The 21,236-nt window shown below is 45.1% G+C and overlaps 1 protein-coding gene across 1 annotated transcript; it reads right to left on the reverse strand.

Annotated features, from left to right (window-relative positions):
• Window positions 1-17,675: 17,675 nt before the first annotated feature.
• Window positions 17,676-19,129, reverse strand: LOC103641884 (vacuolar iron transporter homolog 2). Its single transcript, XM_008665195.2, has one exon. It carries the CDS (start codon window positions 18,748-18,750, stop codon window positions 17,977-17,979), a length of 774 nt encoding a protein of 257 aa, XP_008663417.1. The 5' UTR covers window positions 18,751-19,129; the 3' UTR covers window positions 17,676-17,976.
• Window positions 19,130-21,236: the final 2,107 nt, after the last annotated feature.

The raw sequence follows: 21,236 nt of genomic DNA on the forward strand, positions 1-21,236 counted from the left end.
ATTCGGCCCGATCGCTTACATAAGCATCGGCGGGAGTAAGTACTGTCTAGTTATTGTGGATGATTATTCTCGCTTCACTTGGGTATTCTTTTTACAGGAAAAATCTCAAACCCAAGAGACCTTAAAGGGATTCTTGAGACGGGCTCAAAATGAGTTTGGCCTAAGGATCAAGAAAATTAGAAGCGACAACGGGACGGAGTTTAAGAATTCTCAAATTGAAGGCTTTCTTGAGGAGGAGGGCATCAAGCATGAGTTCTCTTCTCCCTACACGCCACAACAAAATGGTGTAGTGGAGAGGAAGAATCGAACTCTATTGGACATGGCAAGAACCATGCTTGATGAGTACAAGACTTCGGATCGGTTTTGGGCCGAGGCGGTCAACACCGCCTGCTACGCCATCAACCGGTTGTATCTACACCGAATCCTCAAGAAGACATCATACGAACTCCTAACCGGTAAAAAGCCCAACATTTCATATTTTAGAGTCTTTGGTAGCAAATGCTTTATTCTTGTTAAAAGAGGTAGAAAATCTAAATTTGCTCCTAAGACTGTAGAAGGTTTTTTACTTGGTTATGACTCAAACACAAGGGCATATAGAGTCTTTAACAAGTCCACTGGACTAGTTGAAGTCTCATGTGACGTTGTGTTTGATGAGACTAACGGCTCTCAAGTAGAGCAAGTTGATCTTGATGAGATAGGTGAAGAAGAGGCTCCATGCATCGCGCTAAGGAACATGTCCATTGGGGATGTGTGTCCTAAGGAATCCGAAGAGCCTCCAAATGCACAAGATCAACCATCCTCCTCCATGCAAGCATCTCCACCAACTCAAAATGAGGATGAGGCTCAAGTTGATGAAGAAGGAGATCAATCAAATGAGCCACCTCAAGATGACGGCATAGATCAAGGGGGAGATGCAAATGTTCAAGAAAAGGAGGATGAGCAAGAGCAAAGACCGCCACACCCAAGAATCCACCAAGCAATTCAACGAGATCACCCCGTCGACACCATCCTCGGCGACATTCATAAAGGGGTAACTACTAGATCTCGCGTTGCACATTTTTGTGAGCATTACTCGTTTGTTTCCTCTGTTGAGCCACACAAGGTAGAGGAAGCACTTCAAGATTCGGATTGGGTGGTGGCGATGCAAGAGGAGCTCAACAACTTCACTAGGAATGAGGTATGGCATTTAGTTCCACGTCCTAACCAAAATGTTGTAGGAACCAAATGGGTCTTCCGCAACAAGCAAGATGAGCATGGTGTGGTGACAAGGAACAAAGCTCGACTTGTGGCCAAGGGGTACTCTCAAGTGGAAGGTTTGGATTTCGGTGAAACCTATGCACCCGTAGCTAGGCTTGAGTCAATTCGCATATTATTAGCCTATGCTACTTACCATGGCTTTAAGCTTTATCAAATGGACGTGAAAAGTGCCTTCCTCAATGGACCAATCAAGGAAGAGGTCTATGTTGAGCAACCTCCCGGCTTTGAAGACAGTGAGTATCCTAACCATGTCTATAAGCTCTCTAAGGCGCTTTATGGGCTCAGGCAAGCCCCAAGAGCATGGTATGAATGCCTTAGAAATTTTCTTATTGCAAATGGATTCAAAGTCGGAAAAGCCGATCCTACGCTCTTTACCAAAACACTTGAAAATGATTTGTTTGTATGCCAAATCTATGTTGATGATATTATATTTGGGTCTACTAACGAATCTACATGTGAAGAGTTTAGTAGGATCATGACACAAAAGTTCGAGATGTCTATGATGGGGGAGTTGAAGTATTTTCTAGGTTTCCAAGTAAAGCAACTCCAAGAGGGCACCTTCATTAGCCAAACGAAGTACACTCAAGACATTCTAACCAAGTTTGGGATGAAGGATGCCAAACCCATCAAGACACCCATGGGAACCAATGGGCATCTCGACCTCGACACGGGAGGTAAGTCCGTGGATCAAAAGGTATACCGGTCGATGATAGGTTCTTTACTCTATTTATGTGCATCTCGACCGGATATTATGCTTTCCGTTTGCATGTGTGCAAGATTCCAATCCGACCCTAAGGAATCCCACCTTACGGCCGTAAAACGAATCTTGAGATATTTGGCTTATACTCCTAAGTTTGGGCTTTGGTACCCTCGGGGATCCACATTTGATTTGATTGGTTATTCGGATGCCGATTGGGCGGGGTGCAAAATCAACAGGAAGAGCACATCGGGGACTTGCCAGTTCTTGGGAAGATCCTTGGTGTCTTGGGCTTCAAAGAAGCAAAATTCGGTCGCTCTTTCCACCGCCGAAGCCGAGTATATTGCCGCAGGCCATTGTTGCGCACAATTACTTTGGATGAGGCAAACCCTGCGGGACTACGGTTACAAATTAACCAAAGTCCCTTTGCTATGTGATAATGAGAGTGCAATCAAAATGGCCGACAATCCCGTCGAGCATAGCCGCACTAAGCACATAGCCATTCGGTATCATTTTCTTAGGGATCACCAACAAAAGGGAGATATCGAGATTTCTTACATTAACACTAAAGATCAATTAGTCGATATCTTTACCAAGCCACTTGATGAACAAACTTTTACCAAACTTAGGCATGAGCTCAATATTCTTGATTCAAGCAATTTCTTTTGCTAGATTGCACACATAGCTCATTTATATACCTTTGATCATGTCTCTTTCATGTGCTATGACTAATGTGTTTTCAAGTCTTTCTCAAACCAAGTCATAGGTATATTGAAAGGAAATTAGAGTCTTCGGCGAAGACAAAGGCTTCCACTCCGTAACTCATCCTTCGCCGCCACTCCGCGCTTCTCTCCATCTTTAGGGGGAGAATTCCAAGCAAAAGGACTTCGTCTTTGGTATAATCTTAACTCATTTATTTATGACCAAAGGGGAAGATAGCACTTCGAGGGCTCTAATGATTCCGTTTTTGGCGATTCATGCCAAAAAGGGGGAGAAATGAGCCCAAAGCAAAAGGATCGCACCACCACCATTTTTCGAAAACTTAGTGTTGAATATTATCAAATGGTATATCAAAACCCTCTTGAACACTAAGAGGTGGATCTCATTTAGGGGGAGTTTTGTTTAGTCAAAGGAAAAGCATTTGAAACAGGGGGAGAAAATTTCAAATCTTGAAAATGCTTTGCAAAATCTTATTCATCTACCTTTGACTATTTGCAAAAGAACTTTGAAATGGATATACAAAAGAATTTGCAAAAACAAAACATGTGGTGCAAACGTGGTCCAAAATGTTATATAAGAAAGAAACAATCCATGCATATCTTGTAAGTATTTTGGCTCAATTCAAAGCAACCTTTGCACTTACATTATGCAAACTAGTTCAATTATGCACTTCTATATTTGCTTTGGTTTGTGTTGGCATCAATCACCAAAAAGGGGGAGATTGAAAGGGAATTAGGCTTACACCTTGTCCCTAATTAATTTTGGTGGTTGAATTGCCCAACACAAAACATTTGGACTAACTAAGTTTGCCCAAGTGTATAGATTACACAGGTGTAAAAGGTTCACACTCAGCCAATAAAAAGACCAAGTTTTGGATTCAACAAAGGAGCAAAATGGGAACCGAAGGCCCTCTGGTCTGGGAGCACCGGACTGTCCGGTGTACACCGGACAGTGTCCGGTGCACCAGAGGACTCCAGCTCAAACTCGCCACCTTCGGGAATTTCCAGAGGCGACTCCGCTATAATTCACCGGACTGTCCGGTGTACACCGGACAGTGTCCGGTGCGCCAAGGAAGGTCAGCCTCAGGAACTCGCCAGCTTCGGGAAAACTCCAACGGCTAGTCCGCTAAAATTCACCGGACTGTCCGGTGTGCACCGGACTGTCCGGTGCAACCCCGGAGCAACGGCTATCTCCGCGCCAACGGCTCTCTGCCGCGCATTTAATGCGCGCTCTGCGCGCGCAGATGTCAGGCGCGCCCACTCCGGCACACCGGACAAGGAACAGTAGATGTCCGGTGTGCACCGGACACCCAGGCGGGCCCACAAGTCAGAAGCTCCAACGGTCAGAATCCAACGGCAGTGATGACGTGGCAGGGGGCACCGGACTGTCCGGTGTGCACCGGACTGTCCGGTGCGCCATCGAGCAGACAGCCTTCCAACAGCCACTTTTGGTGGTTGGGGCTATAAATACCCCAACCACCCCACCATTCATTGCATCCAAGTTTTCCACTTCCCAACTACTACAAGAGCTCTAGCATTCAATTCTAGACACACCAAAGAGATCAAATCCTCTCCAAATTCCACACAACGCCCTAGTGACTAGAGAGAGTGATTTGCTTGTGTTCTCTCGAGCTCTTGCGCTTGGATTGCTTTCTTCTTTCTTGATCCCTTCTTTGCAATCAAACTCACTTGTAACTTGAGGCAAGAGACACCAAACTTGTGGTGGTCCTTGTGGGAACTTTGTGTTCCAAGTGATTGAGAAGAGAAAGCTCACTCGATCCGTGGATCGTTTGAGAGAGGGAAGGGTTGAAAGAGACCCGGCCTTTGTGGCCTCCTCAACGGGGAGTAGGTTTGCAAGAACCGAACCTCGGTAAAACAAATCTCCGTGTCTCACTTGCTTATTCGCTTGGGATTTGTTTTGCGCCTCTCTCGCGGACTCGTTTCTTTATTACTAATGCTAACCCGGCTTGCAGTTGTGTTTATATTTGTAAATTTCAGTTTCGCCCTATTCACCCCCTCTAGGCGACTATCATAAGCGCAAGCTGACCAAAGTCAAAGGCGGACAACGGGAATAGCTTAATCACCGGCCGCGTGGCTGCCACGCCCAAAACCAGTTCTCTTCTCGGGGCAGAACAAATCTTACGTGCAGGTCGAGACTAATCTAACCAGGGGGCGCGTGGCGACCACGGAACTCGTGCAGCTGTGCGAATCCGATCCCCGTAAGGGCTTGTTCGGTTATTTTCAATCCATATGGATTGAAGGGGATTGATATGGATTGGGAGAGATTTTGACTTACTAGGGATTAAAACCCCTTCAATCCATATGGATTAGGGTACAACCGAACAAGCCTTAAACGGCGATCACCGGCAATTTTTGTTCAGGTTCAGGCGTTCAGCTAGTGAAAAGTGACCCTGACCATAAAAATTCAGGAATCAGGGTGATAGTCGCCTAGAGGGGGGGGGTGAATACGGCGAAACTGAAATTTACAAATATAAACACAACTACAAGCCGGGTTAGCGTTAGTAATAAAGAAACGAGTCCGCGAGAGAGGGTGGAAAAACAAATCGCAAGTAAATGAAGAGTGTGACACGCGGATTTGTTTTACCGAGGTTCGGTTCTTGCAAACCTACTCCCCGTTGAGGAGGCCACAAAGGCCGGGTCTCTTTCAACCCTTCCCTCTCTCAAACGATCCCACGGATCGAGTGAGCTTTCTCTTCTTAATCACTTGGAACACAAAGTTCCCACAAGGACCACCACAAGTTTGGTGTCTCTTGCCTCAATTACAAGTGAGTTTGATCGCAATGAAAGAATCAAGAAAGAAGAAAGCAATCCAAGCGCAAGAGCTCGAAAGAACACAAGCAAATCACTCTCTCTAGTCACTATGGCGTTGTGTGGAATTTGGAGAGGATTTGATCTCTTTGGTGTGTCTAGAATTGATTGCTAGAGCTCTTGTAATAGTTGAGAAGTGGAAAACTTGGATGCAATGAATGGTGGGGTGGTTGGGGTATTTATAGCCCCAACCACCAAAAGTGGCCGTTGGGAGGCTGTCTGTTCGATGGCGCACCGGACAGCACACCGGACATGTCCGGTGCCCCCGCCACGTCATCACTGCCGTTGGATTCTGACCGTTGGAACTTCTGACTTGTGGGCCCGCCTGGGTGTCCGGTGCACACCGGACATCTACTGTTCCTTGTCCGGTGTGCCAGTATGGGCACGCCTGACTTCTGCGCGCGCTGCGCGCGCATTTAATGCACCGCAGAGAGCCGTTGGCGCGGAGATAGCCGTTGCTCCGGAGTTGCACCGGACAGTCCGGTGCACACCGGACATGTCCGGTGAATTATAGCGGACTAGCCGTTGGAGCTTCCCGAAGCTGGCGAGTTCCTGAGGCCACTCTTCCTTGGCGCACCGGACACTGTCCGGTGTACACCGGACAGTCCGGTGAATTATAGCGCGAGTGCCTCTGGAAATTCCCGAAGGTAGCAAGTTTGCGTTGGAGTCCTCTGGTGCACCGGACATGTCCGGTGGTGCACCGGACACTGTCCGGTGGCACACCGGACAGTCCGGTGCGCCAGACCAGAGGTGCCTTCGGTTGGCCCTTTGCTCCTTGGTTGAATCCAAAAACTTGATCTTTTTATTGGCTGAGAGTGAACCTTTAGCACCTGTATAACCTATGCACTAGAGCAAACTAGTTAGTCCAATTTGTTTGTGTTAGGCAATTCAACCACCAAAATTATTTAGGAACTAGGTGTAAGCCTAATTCCCTTTCAATCTCCCCCTTTTTGGTGATTGATGCCAACACAAACCAAAGCAAATATGGAAGTACATAATTGAACTAGTTTGCATAATGTAAGTGCAAAGGTTACTTGGAATTGAGCCATTATAAATACTTGCATGGATCGTTTCTTTCTTATTTAACATTTTGGACCACGCTTGCACCACATGTTTTGTTTTTGCAAGTTCTTTTGTAAATCCTTTTCAAAGTTCTTTTGCAAATAGTCAAAGGTAAATGAATAAGATTTGCAAAGCTTTTCTCCCCCTGTTTCAAATGCTTTTCCTTTGACTAAACAAAACTCCCCCTAAATGAGATCCTCCTCTTAGTGTTCAAGAGGGTTTTGATATATTATTTTTGAAATACTACTTTCTCCCCCTTTTGAACACAATAGGAAAACCAATTGATAATATTCTTTGGAAAACGCGAATTTTTGAAATTGGTGGTGGTGCGGTCCTTTTGCTTTGGGCTCTTATTTTCTCCCCCTTTGGCATGAATCGCCAAAAACGGAATCATTGGAGCCCTTGAAGTGCTATCTTCCCCTTTGGTCATAAATAAATGAGTTAAGATTATACCAAAGACGAAGTCCTTTTGCTTTGGGCTTACTCTCTCCCCCAAAGACGAAGTCCTTTTGCTTGGAATTCTCCCCCTAAAGATGGAGAGAAGCGCGGAGTGGCGGCGAAGGATGAGTTACGGAGTGGAAGCCTTTGTCTTCGCTGAAGACTCCAATTTCCTTTCAATATACCTATGACTTGGTTTGAGATAGACTTGAAAACACATTAGTCATAGCACATGAAAGAGACATGATCAAAGGTATATAAATGAGCTATGTGTGCAATCTAGCAAAAGAAATTGCGTGAATCAAGAATATTGAGCTCATGCCTAAGTTTGGTAAAAGTTTGTTCATCAAGTGGCTTGGTAAAGATATCGGCTAATTGATCTTTAGTGTTAATGTAAGAAATCTCGATATCTCCCTTTTGTTGGTGATCCCTAAGAAAATGATACCGGATGGCTATGTGCTTAGTGCGACTATGCTCGACGGGATTGTCGGCCATTTTGATTGCACTCTCATTATCACATAGCAAAGGGACTTTGGTTAGTTTGTAACCGTAGTCCCGCAGGGTTTGCCTCATCCAAAGCAATTGCGCGCAACAATGGCCTGCGGCAATATACTTGGCTTCGGCGGTGGAAAGAGCGACCGAATTTTGCTTCTTTGAAGCCCAAGACACCAAGGATCTTCCCAAGAACTGGCAAGTCCCCGATGTGCTCTTCCTATTGATTTTACACCCCGCCCAATCGGCATCCGAATAACCAATTAAATCAAATGTGGATCCCCGAGGGTACCAAAGCCCAAACTTAGGAGTATAAGCCAAATATCTCAAGATTCGTTTTACGGCCGTAAGGTGGGATTCCTTAGGGTCGGATTGGAATCTTGCACACATGCAAACGGAAAGCATAATGTCCGGTCGAGATGCACATAGATAGAGTAATGAACCAATCATCGACCGGTATACCTTTTGATCCACGGACTTACCTCCTGTGTCGAGGTCGAGATGCCCATTAGTTCCCATGGGTGTCTTGATGGGTTTGGCATCCTTCATCCCAAACTTGTTTATAATATCTTGAGTGTACTTCGTTTGGCTAATGAAGGTGCCCTCTTGGAGTTGCTTCACTTGGAATCCTAGAAAATACGTCAACTCCCCCATCATAGACATCTCGAACTTTTGTGTCATGATCCTACTAAACTCTTCACATGTAGATTCGTTAGTAGACCCAAATATAATATCGTCAACATAAATTTGGCATACAAACAAATCATTTTCAAGTGTTTTGGTAAAGAGTGTAGGATCGGCTTTTCCGACTTTGAAACCATTAGCAATAAGAAAATCCCTAAGGCATTCATACCATGCTCTTGGGGCTTGCTTGAGCCCGTAAAGCGCCTTAGAGAGCTTATAGACATGGTTAGGGTACTCACTGTCTTCAAAGCCGGGAGGTTGCTCAACATAGACCTCTTCCTTGATTGGTCCATTGAGGAAGGCACTTTTCACGTCCATTTGATAAAGCTTAAAGCCATGGTAAGTAGCATAGGCCAATAATATGCGGATTGACTCAAGCCTAGCTACGGGTGCATAGGTTTCACCGAAATCCAAACCTTCGACTTGGGAGTATCCCTTGGCCACAAGTCGAGCTTTGTTCCTTGTCACCACACCATGCTCATCTTGCTTGTTGCGGAAGACCCATTTGGTTCCTACAACATTTTGATTAGGACGTGGAACTAAGTGTCATACCTCATTTCTAGTGAAGTTGTTAAGCTCCTCTTGCATCGCCACCACCCAATCCGAATCTTGTAGTGCTTCCTCTACCCTGTGTGGCTCAATGGAGGAAACAAACGAGTAATGTTCACAAAAATGTGCAACCCGAGATCTAGTAGTTACCCCCTTATGAATATCGCCGAGGATGGTGTCGACGGGGTGATCTCGTTGGATTGCTTGGTGGACTCTTGGGTGTGGCGGCCTTGGTTCTTCATCCTCCTTGTCTTGATCATTTGCATCTCCCCCTTGATCTATGCCGTCATCTTGAGGTGGCTCATTTGATTGATCTTCTTCTTCATCAACTTGAGCTTCATCCTCATTTTGAGTTGGTGGAGATGCTTGCGTGGAGGAGGACGGTTGATCTTGTGCATTTGGAGGCTCTTTGGATTCCTTAGGACACACATCCCCAATGGACATGTTCCTTAGCGCTATGCATGGAGCCTCTTCATCACCTATCTCATCAAGATCAACTTGCTCTACTTGAGAGCCGTTAGTTTCATCAAACACAACGTCACATGAGACTTCAACTAGTCCAGTGGACTTGTTAAAGACCCTATATGCTCTTGTGTTTGAGTCATAACCAAGTAAAAAGCCTTCTACAGTTTTAGGAGCAAATTTAGATTTTCTACCTCTTTTAACAAGAATAAAGCATTTGCTACCAAAAACTCTAAAATATGAAATGTTTGGCTTTTTACCTGTTAGGAGTTCATATGATGTCTTCTTGAGGATTCGGTGTAGATACAACCGGTTGATGGCGTAGCAAGCGGTGTTGACCGCTTCCGCCCAAAACCGATCCGAAATCTTGTATTCATCAAGCATGGTTCTAGCCATGTCCAATAGAGTTCGATTCTTTCTCTCCACTACCCCATTTTGTTGTGGCGTGTAGGAAGAAGAGAACTCATGCTTGATGCCCTCCTCCTCAAGGAAGCCTTCAATTTGAGAGTTCTTGAACTCCGTCCCGTTGTCGCTTCTTATTTTCTTGATCCTTAAGCCGAACTCATTTTGAGCCCGTCTCAAGAATCCCTTTAAGGTCTCTTGGGTTTGAGATTTTTCCTGCAAGAAGAATACCCAAGTGAAGCGAGAATAATCATCCACAATAACTAGACAATACTTACTCCCGCCGATGCTTATGTAAGCGATCGGGCCGAATAGATCCATGTGCAGGAGCTCCAGTGGCCTGTCGGTCGTCATTATGTTCTTATGCGGATGATGAGTGCCAACTTGCTTTCCTGCTTGGCATGCGCTACAAATCCTGTCTTTCTCAAAATGAACATTTGTTAGTCCTAAAATGTGTTCTCCCTTTAGAAGCTTATGAAGATTCTTCATCCCAACATGGGCTAGTCGGCGATGCTAGAGCCAACCCATGTTAGTCTTAGCAATTAAGCAAGTGTCGAGTTCAGCCCTATCAAAGTCTACCAAGTATAGCTGACCCTCTAACACACCCTTAAATGCTATTGAATCATCACTTCTTCTAAAGACAGTGACACCTACATCAGTGAAAAGACAGTTGTAGCCCATTTGACATAATTGTGAAACAGAAAGCAAATTGTAATCTAAAGAATCTACAAGAAAAACATTAGAGATGGAATGGTCAGGGGATATAGCTATTTTACCCAAACCTTTGACCAGACCTTGATTTCCATCCCCGAATGTGATAGCTCGTTGGGGATCTTTGTTTTTCTCATAGGAGGAGAACATCCTTTTCTCCCCTGTCATATGGTTTGTGCACCCGCTGTCGAGTATCCAACTTGAGCCCCCGGATGCATAAACCTACAAAACAATTTTAGTTCTTGACTTTAGGTACCCAAATGGTTTTGGGTCCTTTGGCATTAGACACAAGAACTTTGGGTATCCAAACACAAGTCTTTGACCCCTTGTGCTTGCCCCCAACATATTTGGCAACTACTTTGCCGGATTTGTTAGTCAACACATAAGATGCATCAAAAGTTTTGAATGAAATGTCATGATCATTTGATGCACTAGGAGTTTTCTTTCTAGGCAACTTAGCACGGGTTGGTTGCCTAGAGCTAGATGTCTCACCCTTATACATGAAAGCATGATTAGGGCCAGAGTGAGACTTCCTAGAATGAATTCTTCTAATTTTGCTCTCGGGATAACCGGCAGGGTATAGAATGTAACCCTCGTTATCCTGAGGCATGGGAGCCTTGCCCTTAACAAAATTTGACAATCTTTTAGGAGGGGCACTAGGTTTGACATTGTCTCCCCTTTGAAAGCCAATGCCATCCTTGATGCCAGGGCGTCTCCCATTATAGAGCATACTTCTAGCAAATTTAAATTTTTCATTTTCTAAGTTATGCTCGGCAATTTTAGCATCTAACATTGCTATATGATCATTTTGTTGTTTAATTAAAGTCATATGATCATAAATAGCATTGATATCAACATCTCTACATCTAGTACAAATAGTGACATGCTCAATGGTAGATGTAGATGGTTTGCAAGAATTAAGTTCAACAATCTTTGCATGTAGAATATGATTTTTATCTCTAAGATCGGAAATTGTAACTTTGCAAACATCAAAATCTTTAGCCTTAGCAATTAAATTTTCATTTTCTAATCTAAGACTAGCAAGAGAAATGTTCAATTCTTCAATCCTAGCAAGCAAATCATCATTATTATCTCTAGGGTTGGGAATTGAAACATTGCAAACATGTGAATCAACCTTAGCATTTAAATTAGCATTTTCATTTCTAAGGTTGTCTATTGTTTCATGGCAAGTGCTTAGCTCACTAGATAATTTTTGACATTTCTCAATTTCTAGAGCATAAGCATTTTTAACCTTAACATGCTTTTTATTTTCTTTGATTAGGAAGTCCTCTTGGGTGTCCAAGAGATCATCCTTTTCATGGATGGCACTAATCAATTCATTAAGTTTTTCTTTTTGTTGCATGTTGAGGTTGGCAAAAAGAGTACGCAAATTATCTTCCTCATCACTAGCATTATCATCACTAGAGGATTCATATTTAGTGGAGGAGTTAGATTTAACCTTCTTCTTTTTGCCGTCCTTTGCCATGAAGCATTTGTGGCCGACGTTGGGGAAGAGGAGTCCTTTGGTGACGGCGATGTTGGCGGCGTCCTCGTCGTCGGAGGAGTCGCTTGAGCTTTCGTCGGAATCCCATTCCCGACAAACATGGGCATCGCCGCCCTTCTTCTTGTAGTACCTCTTCTTCTCCTTTCTTCTCCCCTTCTTGTCGTCGCCTCGGTCACTGTCACTTGATGTAGGACATTTAGCAATAAAATGACCGGGCTTACCACATTTGTAGCAAACCTTCTTGGAGCGGGACTTGTAGTCTTTCCCTCTCCTTTGTTTGAGGATTTGGCGGAAGCTCTTGATGACGAGCGCCATTTCCTCATTGTCAAGCTTGGAGGCGTCTATTGGTTGTCGACTTGGGGTAGACTCCTCCTTCTTCCCTTCCGTCGCCTTGAATGCGACAGGTTGAGCTTCGGATGTAGATGGATCATCAAGCTCGTTGATCTTCCTCGAGCCTTCGATCATGCACTCAAAACTTACAAAATGCCCGATTACTTCCTCGGGGGTCATTTTAGTATATCTAGGATTACCACGAATTAATTGAACTTGAGTAGGGTTAAGGAAAATAACAGATCTTAGAATAACCTTAACCACTTCATGGTCATCCCACTTTACGCTCCCGAGGTTGCGCACTTGATTCACCAAGGTCTTAAGCCGGTTGTACATGTGTTGTGGCTCCTCCCCTTTGCGAAGCCGGAACCGACCGAGCTCCCCCTCGATCGTTTCCCGCTTGGTGATCTTGGTGAGCTCGTCTCCCTCGTGCGCGGTTTTGAGCACATCCCAAACCTCCTTGGCACTCTTCAACCCTTGTACTTTGTTATACTCCTCTCTACTTAGTGAGGCGTGGAGTATTGTTGTCGCTTGAGAGTTGAAGTGCTCGATTTGGGCCACCTCATCCTCATCATAGTCTTTATCCCCTACGGATGGTACCTGTGCACCAAACTCAACAACATCCCATATACTTTTGGGGAGTGAGGTTAGATGAAATCGCATTAAATCACTCCACCTAGCATAATCTTCACCATCAAAAGTTGGTGGTTTGCCTAATGGGACGAAAAGTAGAGGTGCATGTTTAGAAATGCGAGGATAGTGTAGGGGGATCTTACTAAACTTCTTACGCTCTTGGCGTTTAGAAGTTACGGAGGGCGCATCGGAGCCGGAGGTTGATGTTGATGAAGTGTCGGTCTCGTAGTAGACAACTTTCCTCATCCTCTTTTGCTTGTCTCTACTCCGATGCGGCTTGTGGGAAGAAGATTTTTCCTTCTTCTCTTTGTGGTGAGAAGAAGATTTCTTCTCCTTCCCTTTGTTGGAGGAGTTCTTCTTCTTCTCCCTCCTCTTGGTGCGGGACTCTTCCGATGAAGTGCTCCCTTGGCTTGTAGTGGGCTTTTCGCCGGTCTCCATCTCCTTCTTGGCGTGATCTCCCGACATCACTTCGAGCGGTTAGGTTCTAATGAAGCACCGGGCTCCGATACCAATTGATAGTCGCCTAGAGGGGGGGGGTGAATACGGCGAAACTGAAATTTACAAATATAAACACAACTACAAGCCGGGTTAGCGTTAGTAATAAAGAAACGAGTCCGCGAGAGAGGGTGGAAAAACAAATCGCAAGTAAATGAAGAGTGTGACACGTGGATTTGTTTTACCGAGGTTCGGTTCTTGCAAACCTACTCCCCGTTGAGGAGGCCACAAAGGCCGGGTCTCTTTCAACCCTTCCCTCTCTCAAACGATCCCACGGATCGAGTGAGCTTTCTCTTCTTAATCACTTGGAACACAAAGTTCCCACAAGGACCACCACAAGTTTGGTGTCTCTTGCCTCAATTACAAGTGAGTTTGATCGCAATGAAAGAATCAAGAAAGAAGAAAGCAATCCAAGCGCAAGAGCTCGAAAGAACACAAGCAAATCACTCTCTCTAGTCACTATGGCGTTGTGTGGAATTTGGAGAGGATTTGGTCTCTTTGGTGTGTCTAGAATTGAATGCTAGAGCTCTTGTAATAGTTGAGAAGTGGAAAACTTGGATGCAATGAATGGTGGGGTGGTTGGGGTATTTATAGCCCCAACCACCAAAAGTGGCCGTTGGGAGGCTGTCTGTTCGATGGCGCACCGGACAGTCCGGTGCACACCGGACATGTTCGGTGCCCCCGCCACGTCATCACTGCCGTTGGATTCTGACCGTTGGAACTTCTGACTTGTGGGCCCGCCTGGGTGTCCGGTGCACACCGGACATCTACTGTTCCTTGTCCGGTGTGCCAGTATGGGCACGCCTGACTTCTGCGCGCGCTGCGCGCGCATTTAATGCACCGCAGAGAGCCGTTGGCGCGGAGATAGCCGTTGCTCCGGAGTTGCACCGGACAGTCCGGTGCACACCGGACATGTCCGGTGAATTATAGCGGACTAGCCGTTGGAGCTTCCCGAAGCTGGCGAGTTCCTGAGGCCACTCTTCCTTGGCGCACCGGACATTGTCCGGTGTACACCGGACAGTCCGGTGAATTATAGCGCGAGTGCCTCTGGAAATTCCCGAAGGTAGCAAGTTTGCGTTGGAGTCCTCTGGTGCACCGGACATGTCCGGTGGTGCACCGGACACTGTCCGGTGGCACACCGGGGTGCCTTCGGTTGGTCCTTTGCTCCTTGGTTGAATCCAAAAACTTGATCTTTTTATTGGCTGAGAGTGAACCTTTAGCACCTGTATAACTTATGCACTAGAGCAAACTAGTTAGTCCAATTTGTTTGTGTTAGGCAATTCAACCACCAAAATTATTTAGGAACTAGGTGTAAGTCTAATTCCCTTTCACAGGGCGACCGACGAATCCTTATTTTTTTGTTATCCTTATAATTGAGCATGGTCACAATGAATATGTTATGTTGTGGCATATAGATCAATGGTGGAGCTACGTTGAATTCTGTCACATGACACTCACATTTTTGCGGCCATCCAGCTACAGTTTGTAAATATTCTGCTCTGTACCCCTAAAATAGGGGAATGTGGCGTGTGTCCACGGGAACGCTGCGAATCCGAACGACGCCGACGCCGATCACCGCCTCGTCGACATATGGCAGTGACTGTAGCCTGCATTGCCACAAAACACTGTCTCGCTCGGACTTTACCAGTCCCCGGTAAAGTCCGGAAGCCTTGTGGCAATTTCTGAAACTGACACGATTGTTTCATCCAGTGGCGGAGGATGCCTAGAATTTAAGGTATGGCGGATTTTGTATATGACTACATGTATAAATTCGTGTACATGTATAAATAAACATATGAATCGGTCAACTAGCTATGGATTTGTCGATTTGGAATTACCTGATTAGGGAACGAACTACTATTTGCGATTGAACGGTGTCTTCCTCCTTCGCTCGGCAGTCGGCGCCCGCGGTTTGCGGCGGCGAAGCAGAGGTGAGCGACCGAGGCGGCAGCAGAGTAAAGGTGAGCACAGAACAGGGTCGAGGCGAGCACAAAGATTAGAAGAGGTGAGCAGCTACCTTAGAGGTGCGGAGGCGAAGCGAGCGAGCGACAGCCAATAGCCGACGACAGAGAAGCAAGCAATTGCACCTGCCTGTGCGAGCATCGGCGCAACCAAGAAGCCAGACGGGTGACAGAGAAGCGAGCAATTGTGTCTATCTGCGAGCAACGTCGCAACAAAAAGCTAGACAGATGTCAAGCGCGAAGAAAGACCAAGGGTCTTAGACCTAGTGCTGCTAATGGGCTAGGCTAAGGTATGTCGTGGGCCATACCTTGCCACATTAGATCCTCCGCCTCTGATTTCATCTTGATTCTGAAATGGTGCAGCTATACAATCGTGAAACCGATTGTCCGGTTTTACTACTAGAAGCGTTCGATTTTTTGCCACTTTACGGTAGCAGCAATTTAATTTGTGCCAGTGGCACCATAGTCACTAACATGGTAAAAAATTATACCACCCACCTCTAAATAGTGGTAAATAGTTATTTTTTCATTACTATGATGTTTGAATATTATTAGTCCCACCTCAGGCCATGTTTGATTGTTCGTTAGATTCTGACTTACGGGGTGTTTGAATACACTAGAACTAATAGTTATCAGCTAAAATTAGTTAAAGACATCCAAACACTCTAGCTAATAGTTTAACTATTAATTACTTTTAGTAAATTAGCTAATAGTTGGCTAGCTATTTATTAGCTAGCTAATTTCACCACTAATTTTTTTATCCAACTAACTATTAGCTCTAATATATTCAAACACCCCTTAGTTGTATAGTTTTCGAGAAACATATATACTACCAACGTCTCGAAAAAGCTAACGTTGTGACATTTGTGCTGGCCAAATTTTCTTATATTTAATTAAATTTATAAAAAATATTGGAAACTTTTATATCCCTAAAAATATTATTATAAAAATAGATTCAAAGATCTCTCTAGTTATTATATATACTAAAGGATTGTTTAAATCTATCTATGATAATAGTTACAACCAAAGTTAGCATGCAGAGATTCAAACAGACCTACTAACTATATTAGCAAGTGGGCTAATAATTAGTTCATTAGTTGGTGGACGGTGTGATGATAGTTCGTTCATATATACCTCTGATCAAGTATTGAGTATATGGATGCAAACAATCTCTCTATGTCCAATAACCAAAAAAGGTTCATTCTTTTTGGCTCTTTAGCAGACAAAATCCAAAACCTTGGAGAAACCAAGCGCTAAAAGGACAATGGTACTAAGCACTTCAAGTAAAGCTTATGCGGGTACTGCAATGCCCAACTTTACCCGGATTGTCCACTACAAGTTCATCATTATTATTGAGGCACAGAAATATTTCTTATTAACACATTCTTGTTTGTTTTATTATCCCAGATGGCCCTACTTATTGTTCATCAGCATCCAATATGGTGCTCAAGCATGATAATTGAGAGGTGCGTGACAACCCATACTGACCCATCTTTAGCCAGGATGCTGGAGGAAATGTCATTCACCACTTCTAAAAGAGAATTGCTTGTATGATTGTCTTTGACTAGCTAATGCAGCAGCAGCTAAAAAAGTGCCTGCTGCTGATCAACCGGAAGAAGAACAGAAGTTTCAGATAGAGCACCTGCTGTAGCATGTCGACTTTTAACTTTATCTGGCCAAATAGAAATCTCTATTTGCTGCTGCTGTTGTTGTTTTAATACTGCTTGCGACATTCAGTACGTTTCATGGGTATGTTGAAAAGACTGATTCGTTTTGTTACTTTTTTTAAATAAAGTCTACATATCAAACCGTAAGCGTGCATAACTTGACTTTCACAAACCACGGCATTGCGCCCTGTGTAATACAATCTGTTTTCGATTTTTCTCGTCGGATACATTAGCACGACATACATTACAATCAAGTAGTACATCCACCAGCCACACACCCCTTATTCCTCGTCATCGAATTAATGGTGCTCAAGAATGATAACTGAGAGGTGCGTGGCAACTCATATACTGACCCATCTTTAGCCAGGATGCTGGAGGAAATGTCATTCGTCACTTCCAAAAGAGAATTGCTTGTATGGTTGTCTTTGGCTACTTAAAGAAGCAACATCTAAAAGTATCTGACGATCAATCAGAAGAAGAACAGAAGTTTTAGATAGCACCTGCTGGCAATAGCATATCGACTTTAACTTTATCTGACCAAATAGAAATTTCTATTTTGTTGTTGTTTTTTATGATGCTTGTGACATTCAGTTTCATATAGGTATGTTGAAAAGGCCAATTCGTTTTTTTAAAAGTGTATATCAAACTGGAAAACGTGCATAGTTTTTTGATTTTAACAAACCACCACTACCAGACACAGCTTCTTTGCTAAGTGCTTAAGGCACTCGACGATAAAGTCTTTGCCGAGTGACTCTCGACAAAAAAATATCGGTGAACTGTACATCGGCAACGACATTATTATACCCTATATAGACGAGCACCATTGTAATACAATCTGTTTTCGATCTTGTCGCCGGATACATTAGCACGACATAGTACATTACAATCAAGTAGTACATCCACTAGCCACACCACACGCCCACACACCCCTTTTCCAACTCATTTCGCTATCCAGGCGACCGCTAGTTTGCTACTCATCAAGGCATGCAGGTTTTCGCGCGCATTCCGATGTCAACAAGAGCAAGCTATAGAGGCCCCTGGGCCATTATTCCATTTGCCACCATTAGCACGAGAGCTGTCACATTCACACCGACGACGAGACTTGTATGTGGAAGACCGTCCCGAACAGCCGGAGCACGGCGAACGTGAGGAGCATGGCGAACCAGCCGCCGAGGAGCACCCTCAGGCCGGACCTCAACATGCTGGCGCCGCCCAGGTACGCGCCGGCCACGCCGAACGCGGCCAGGCCGACGCTAGTCGCGGCGCACACCGCGGCCACCCTGGCGGCCCACGACGGCACGAACACCCCCGCCAGCAGCGGCAGGAGCGCGCCGAACGCGAACGCCAGCGCCGACGCGAGCGCGGCCTGCGTCGGGCTCGGCAGGCCGTCCCTAGCGGCGCCTTCCTCCTCCTCCTCGCCGCCATCGCCGCGCTTGATCTGCGAGACCTCCATGTCGTACTGCGCGTACACGGAGACGAACTCGCCGATGGCCATGCTGCAGGCGCCCGCCACGAGCCCCGCCGTGCCGGACACCAGCATGGCCTTGGGCGTGGCGCTCACGGCGCCGACGCCGATCATGAGGGACGCCACGGACACGAGGCCGTCGTTCGCGCCCAGGACGGCCGCCCGGAGCCACTGCGCGCGGGCCATGTAGTCGACGCCGCCGGCGTCCCCGTCGGCGTCGCGCGGATCGTCCCCGGCCGCGTTCGTCGGCGCGCCCGCCTCGACGTCGATGGTGACGACAGCCCTCGGTGGCAGCACGTCAGTACTCTCCGCTTTCTTACCATTCGGGAAGGCCGAGGCTGTCGCCTGCGCCGCCGCCGCCGCGTGGACGTGGGAGCTGAGGTGAAGGTCCATGGAAATGTATCGCCAAGGAAGCAAGCAAGCCGATCGATCGATCGATCGAGGACTGGAGGAGGCCAAGCAGGTGTGTGTACTCGAATGTCGATGAATGGATGGGGATCGGAGCGTGGCTGCCACACGCCTCGGGCGTGGTATTTATAGCGGAATCCGCTAGGGTTCTCAGCAACGGACGGCTGCGATCGCGTCACCTGTGGCGACCACACGCTCCATGCTGAGCTGTACCTTGTAGGCGAGGCGCATCGCGGATTCGACGGACGCCTCAAGACTGTTCTGAGTTGCTGCCTTGCAGAGAGATCTTACACTAATGAAAAAGCTACAGCGTCTGTGCAGTGGCACGTACGCGCACCAGAATCTCATAATATTTCTTTGATTAATTCAGGGTTCAGCTCTGGCTACTAGTGGATCCTGCCCCAAGCTGTGTGTCAAACGGTGGATATATCAAAATGGCTCCTTATAAGAAGAAGACCAGAGGAGCCAAAATTGCTTCTTCTTTTTTTAAAAAAAAAATAAGCAGCCAAAGTCGTGAAAACATGACATTCTTGCAACAATTTCTCACAAACTCTGTATAGATTATATAATTCTACCATTGAAATCGTTTAGGGCAAACGTTTTTTTTCCTTCCAAAACAGCTTCGACTCCACCAAGCAAGTTATTTCACAAAGACATACAATTATACCACTGAAATCGTTTTGGCTAAGGCCTTATTCGTTTGTGTCGGATTGTACCCGTAATCGTTCCAGCTAATCAAAGTTTATATTAATTAGAGAAGCAATACGATTAGGAATAGTTCCGACCTACCAATCCGGCACAAACAAAAAGGCCTAAACGTTTTCTTCTGAAACAGCTTCGACTCCACCCAAACAAGCTGTTTAAGTCAATCTTTTTTTTCTTCGGTTTTTTAAGTATGGGCCTTGACTGAGTGGCCAATATATGCATGCATTTAGAGTAGATGTACTCTATATGCAAATAAAAATCCAATAAAATCCCAGGCGGCCCACGGGACAAATTTTATTTTCTGCCCGACCTAATTATAAGCACTGTCTAGTCATAGTGCATTACTACTGCTGCCCAGCTGACACTGTGGGAGATAGTAGCGTTGATTTGTTAATTAATAGTGGTGGTAGGAATCCGATGGTTCGGTCATTGGACCAACGCGAAGCACAGAGCGCGGCAGTTTCCAGGGTTCGGTCATTGGACCAACGCTAGCTCGAGTGGGAGACGTAGGCCAGGTTTGTTTGACCCTTTTTCGGCTTCTGTGCATCAGAAGCTCACGCTCACGTGGATTGCGCAGTTTTTCAAATACTAAAGTATACTTTAGTCATGACATTACTATAGTTTACAATGCTTCAGTTTTCGAATACAACAGTATCAAATACATCAAAGTGTTTGGGAAAAACTTTGGTTGAAACCAATCAGCCAGAGCGGGATCCAGCTGGCGCTCTTTTTACAGAGAAAAACTTTGGCTGAGACCAAAGTTTCCAAAACTGCAAAACAAGTGCAGTATTTACAATACTACAGTTTAGTATACAGAGATTTCAGATGAGTTTCCAAACACCTCAAAGTATATAATACCACAGTATTGCTCAATACTACAGTATTGCTCAATACTACAGTATTGCTCAATACTACAGTATTGCTTCAATACTGCAGAAAAACTTTGTTCCCAAACACCCCCTTAGTTTTTTAGTATGTTTTTATAATAATTGATTTGATAAAAACATACAAAATCAATGTGAACATATAATTGATCGAGTCGTTGTAATAGCATAAATTCATCACTTTCTAGATCCTGAATCCTATGTACATATTTATCTTTCCCGCACGCAATCTCTACGATACCATATTCTTCTTACAAACAAATTTTCTCCACAGCTAGATTATCAAAAAAGTTTGTCAGAAAAAAGTTAAGCAAAATGTGTCCATAGAAATCATTCGATGCAGTCGAGAGCCGTTGGTCACTTCATATTAAAAACTTGCGGAATGTGCGTGGTGCGGCCACTAGCGTCGAAAAAAGATTAGATGGGCGCGTGGCCACCATGGGTAGTGTGTACCTTGTGGCGTAAATAAAGGTAAAAAAAACACCCACGGGAAAAAGCGAGCGAACGCCGAACGGCATGCATCCGCATCAGCCCCAATCAAGTGCGCGACGAATTATACAATAATGATCGAACGCATTAGGCTAGGTGCGGTTCAAGGTGCTAATAAAGTGCTGATATACGGCTGATGAACTTGCATTGCGCGGTATATTATATATGTCACGAAAAAAATGTCACTAAAGAACAACGGTTTGGGAAAAAACAAAGACTCTGTTGACGTATATACCTAATTTAGGACGTGTTTGTATGACTCTACAATAAAATTCTAAGAATAAGCTGACTGGAACCTATCAAATGCCTTAACTCTAGAGTTATAAAATCTATAGAGTTTTTGGAGGTGTAGTGCAAATTTTTGAAGTACCTCTTTTGCTACTTAAAAAAACT

Source organism: Zea mays, chromosome 10 (genome assembly GCF_902167145.1).
Source record: "Zea mays cultivar B73 chromosome 10, Zm-B73-REFERENCE-NAM-5.0, whole genome shotgun sequence".
NCBI lineage: Eukaryota > Viridiplantae > Streptophyta > Magnoliopsida > Poales > Poaceae > Zea > Zea mays.

What these genes read in the sequence shown, in the direction of transcription:
- LOC103641884 (XM_008665195.2), bottom strand. Translation starts at nt 18,750, where the DNA reads ATGGACCTTCACCTCAGCTCCCACGTCCACGCGGCGGCGGCGGCGCAG.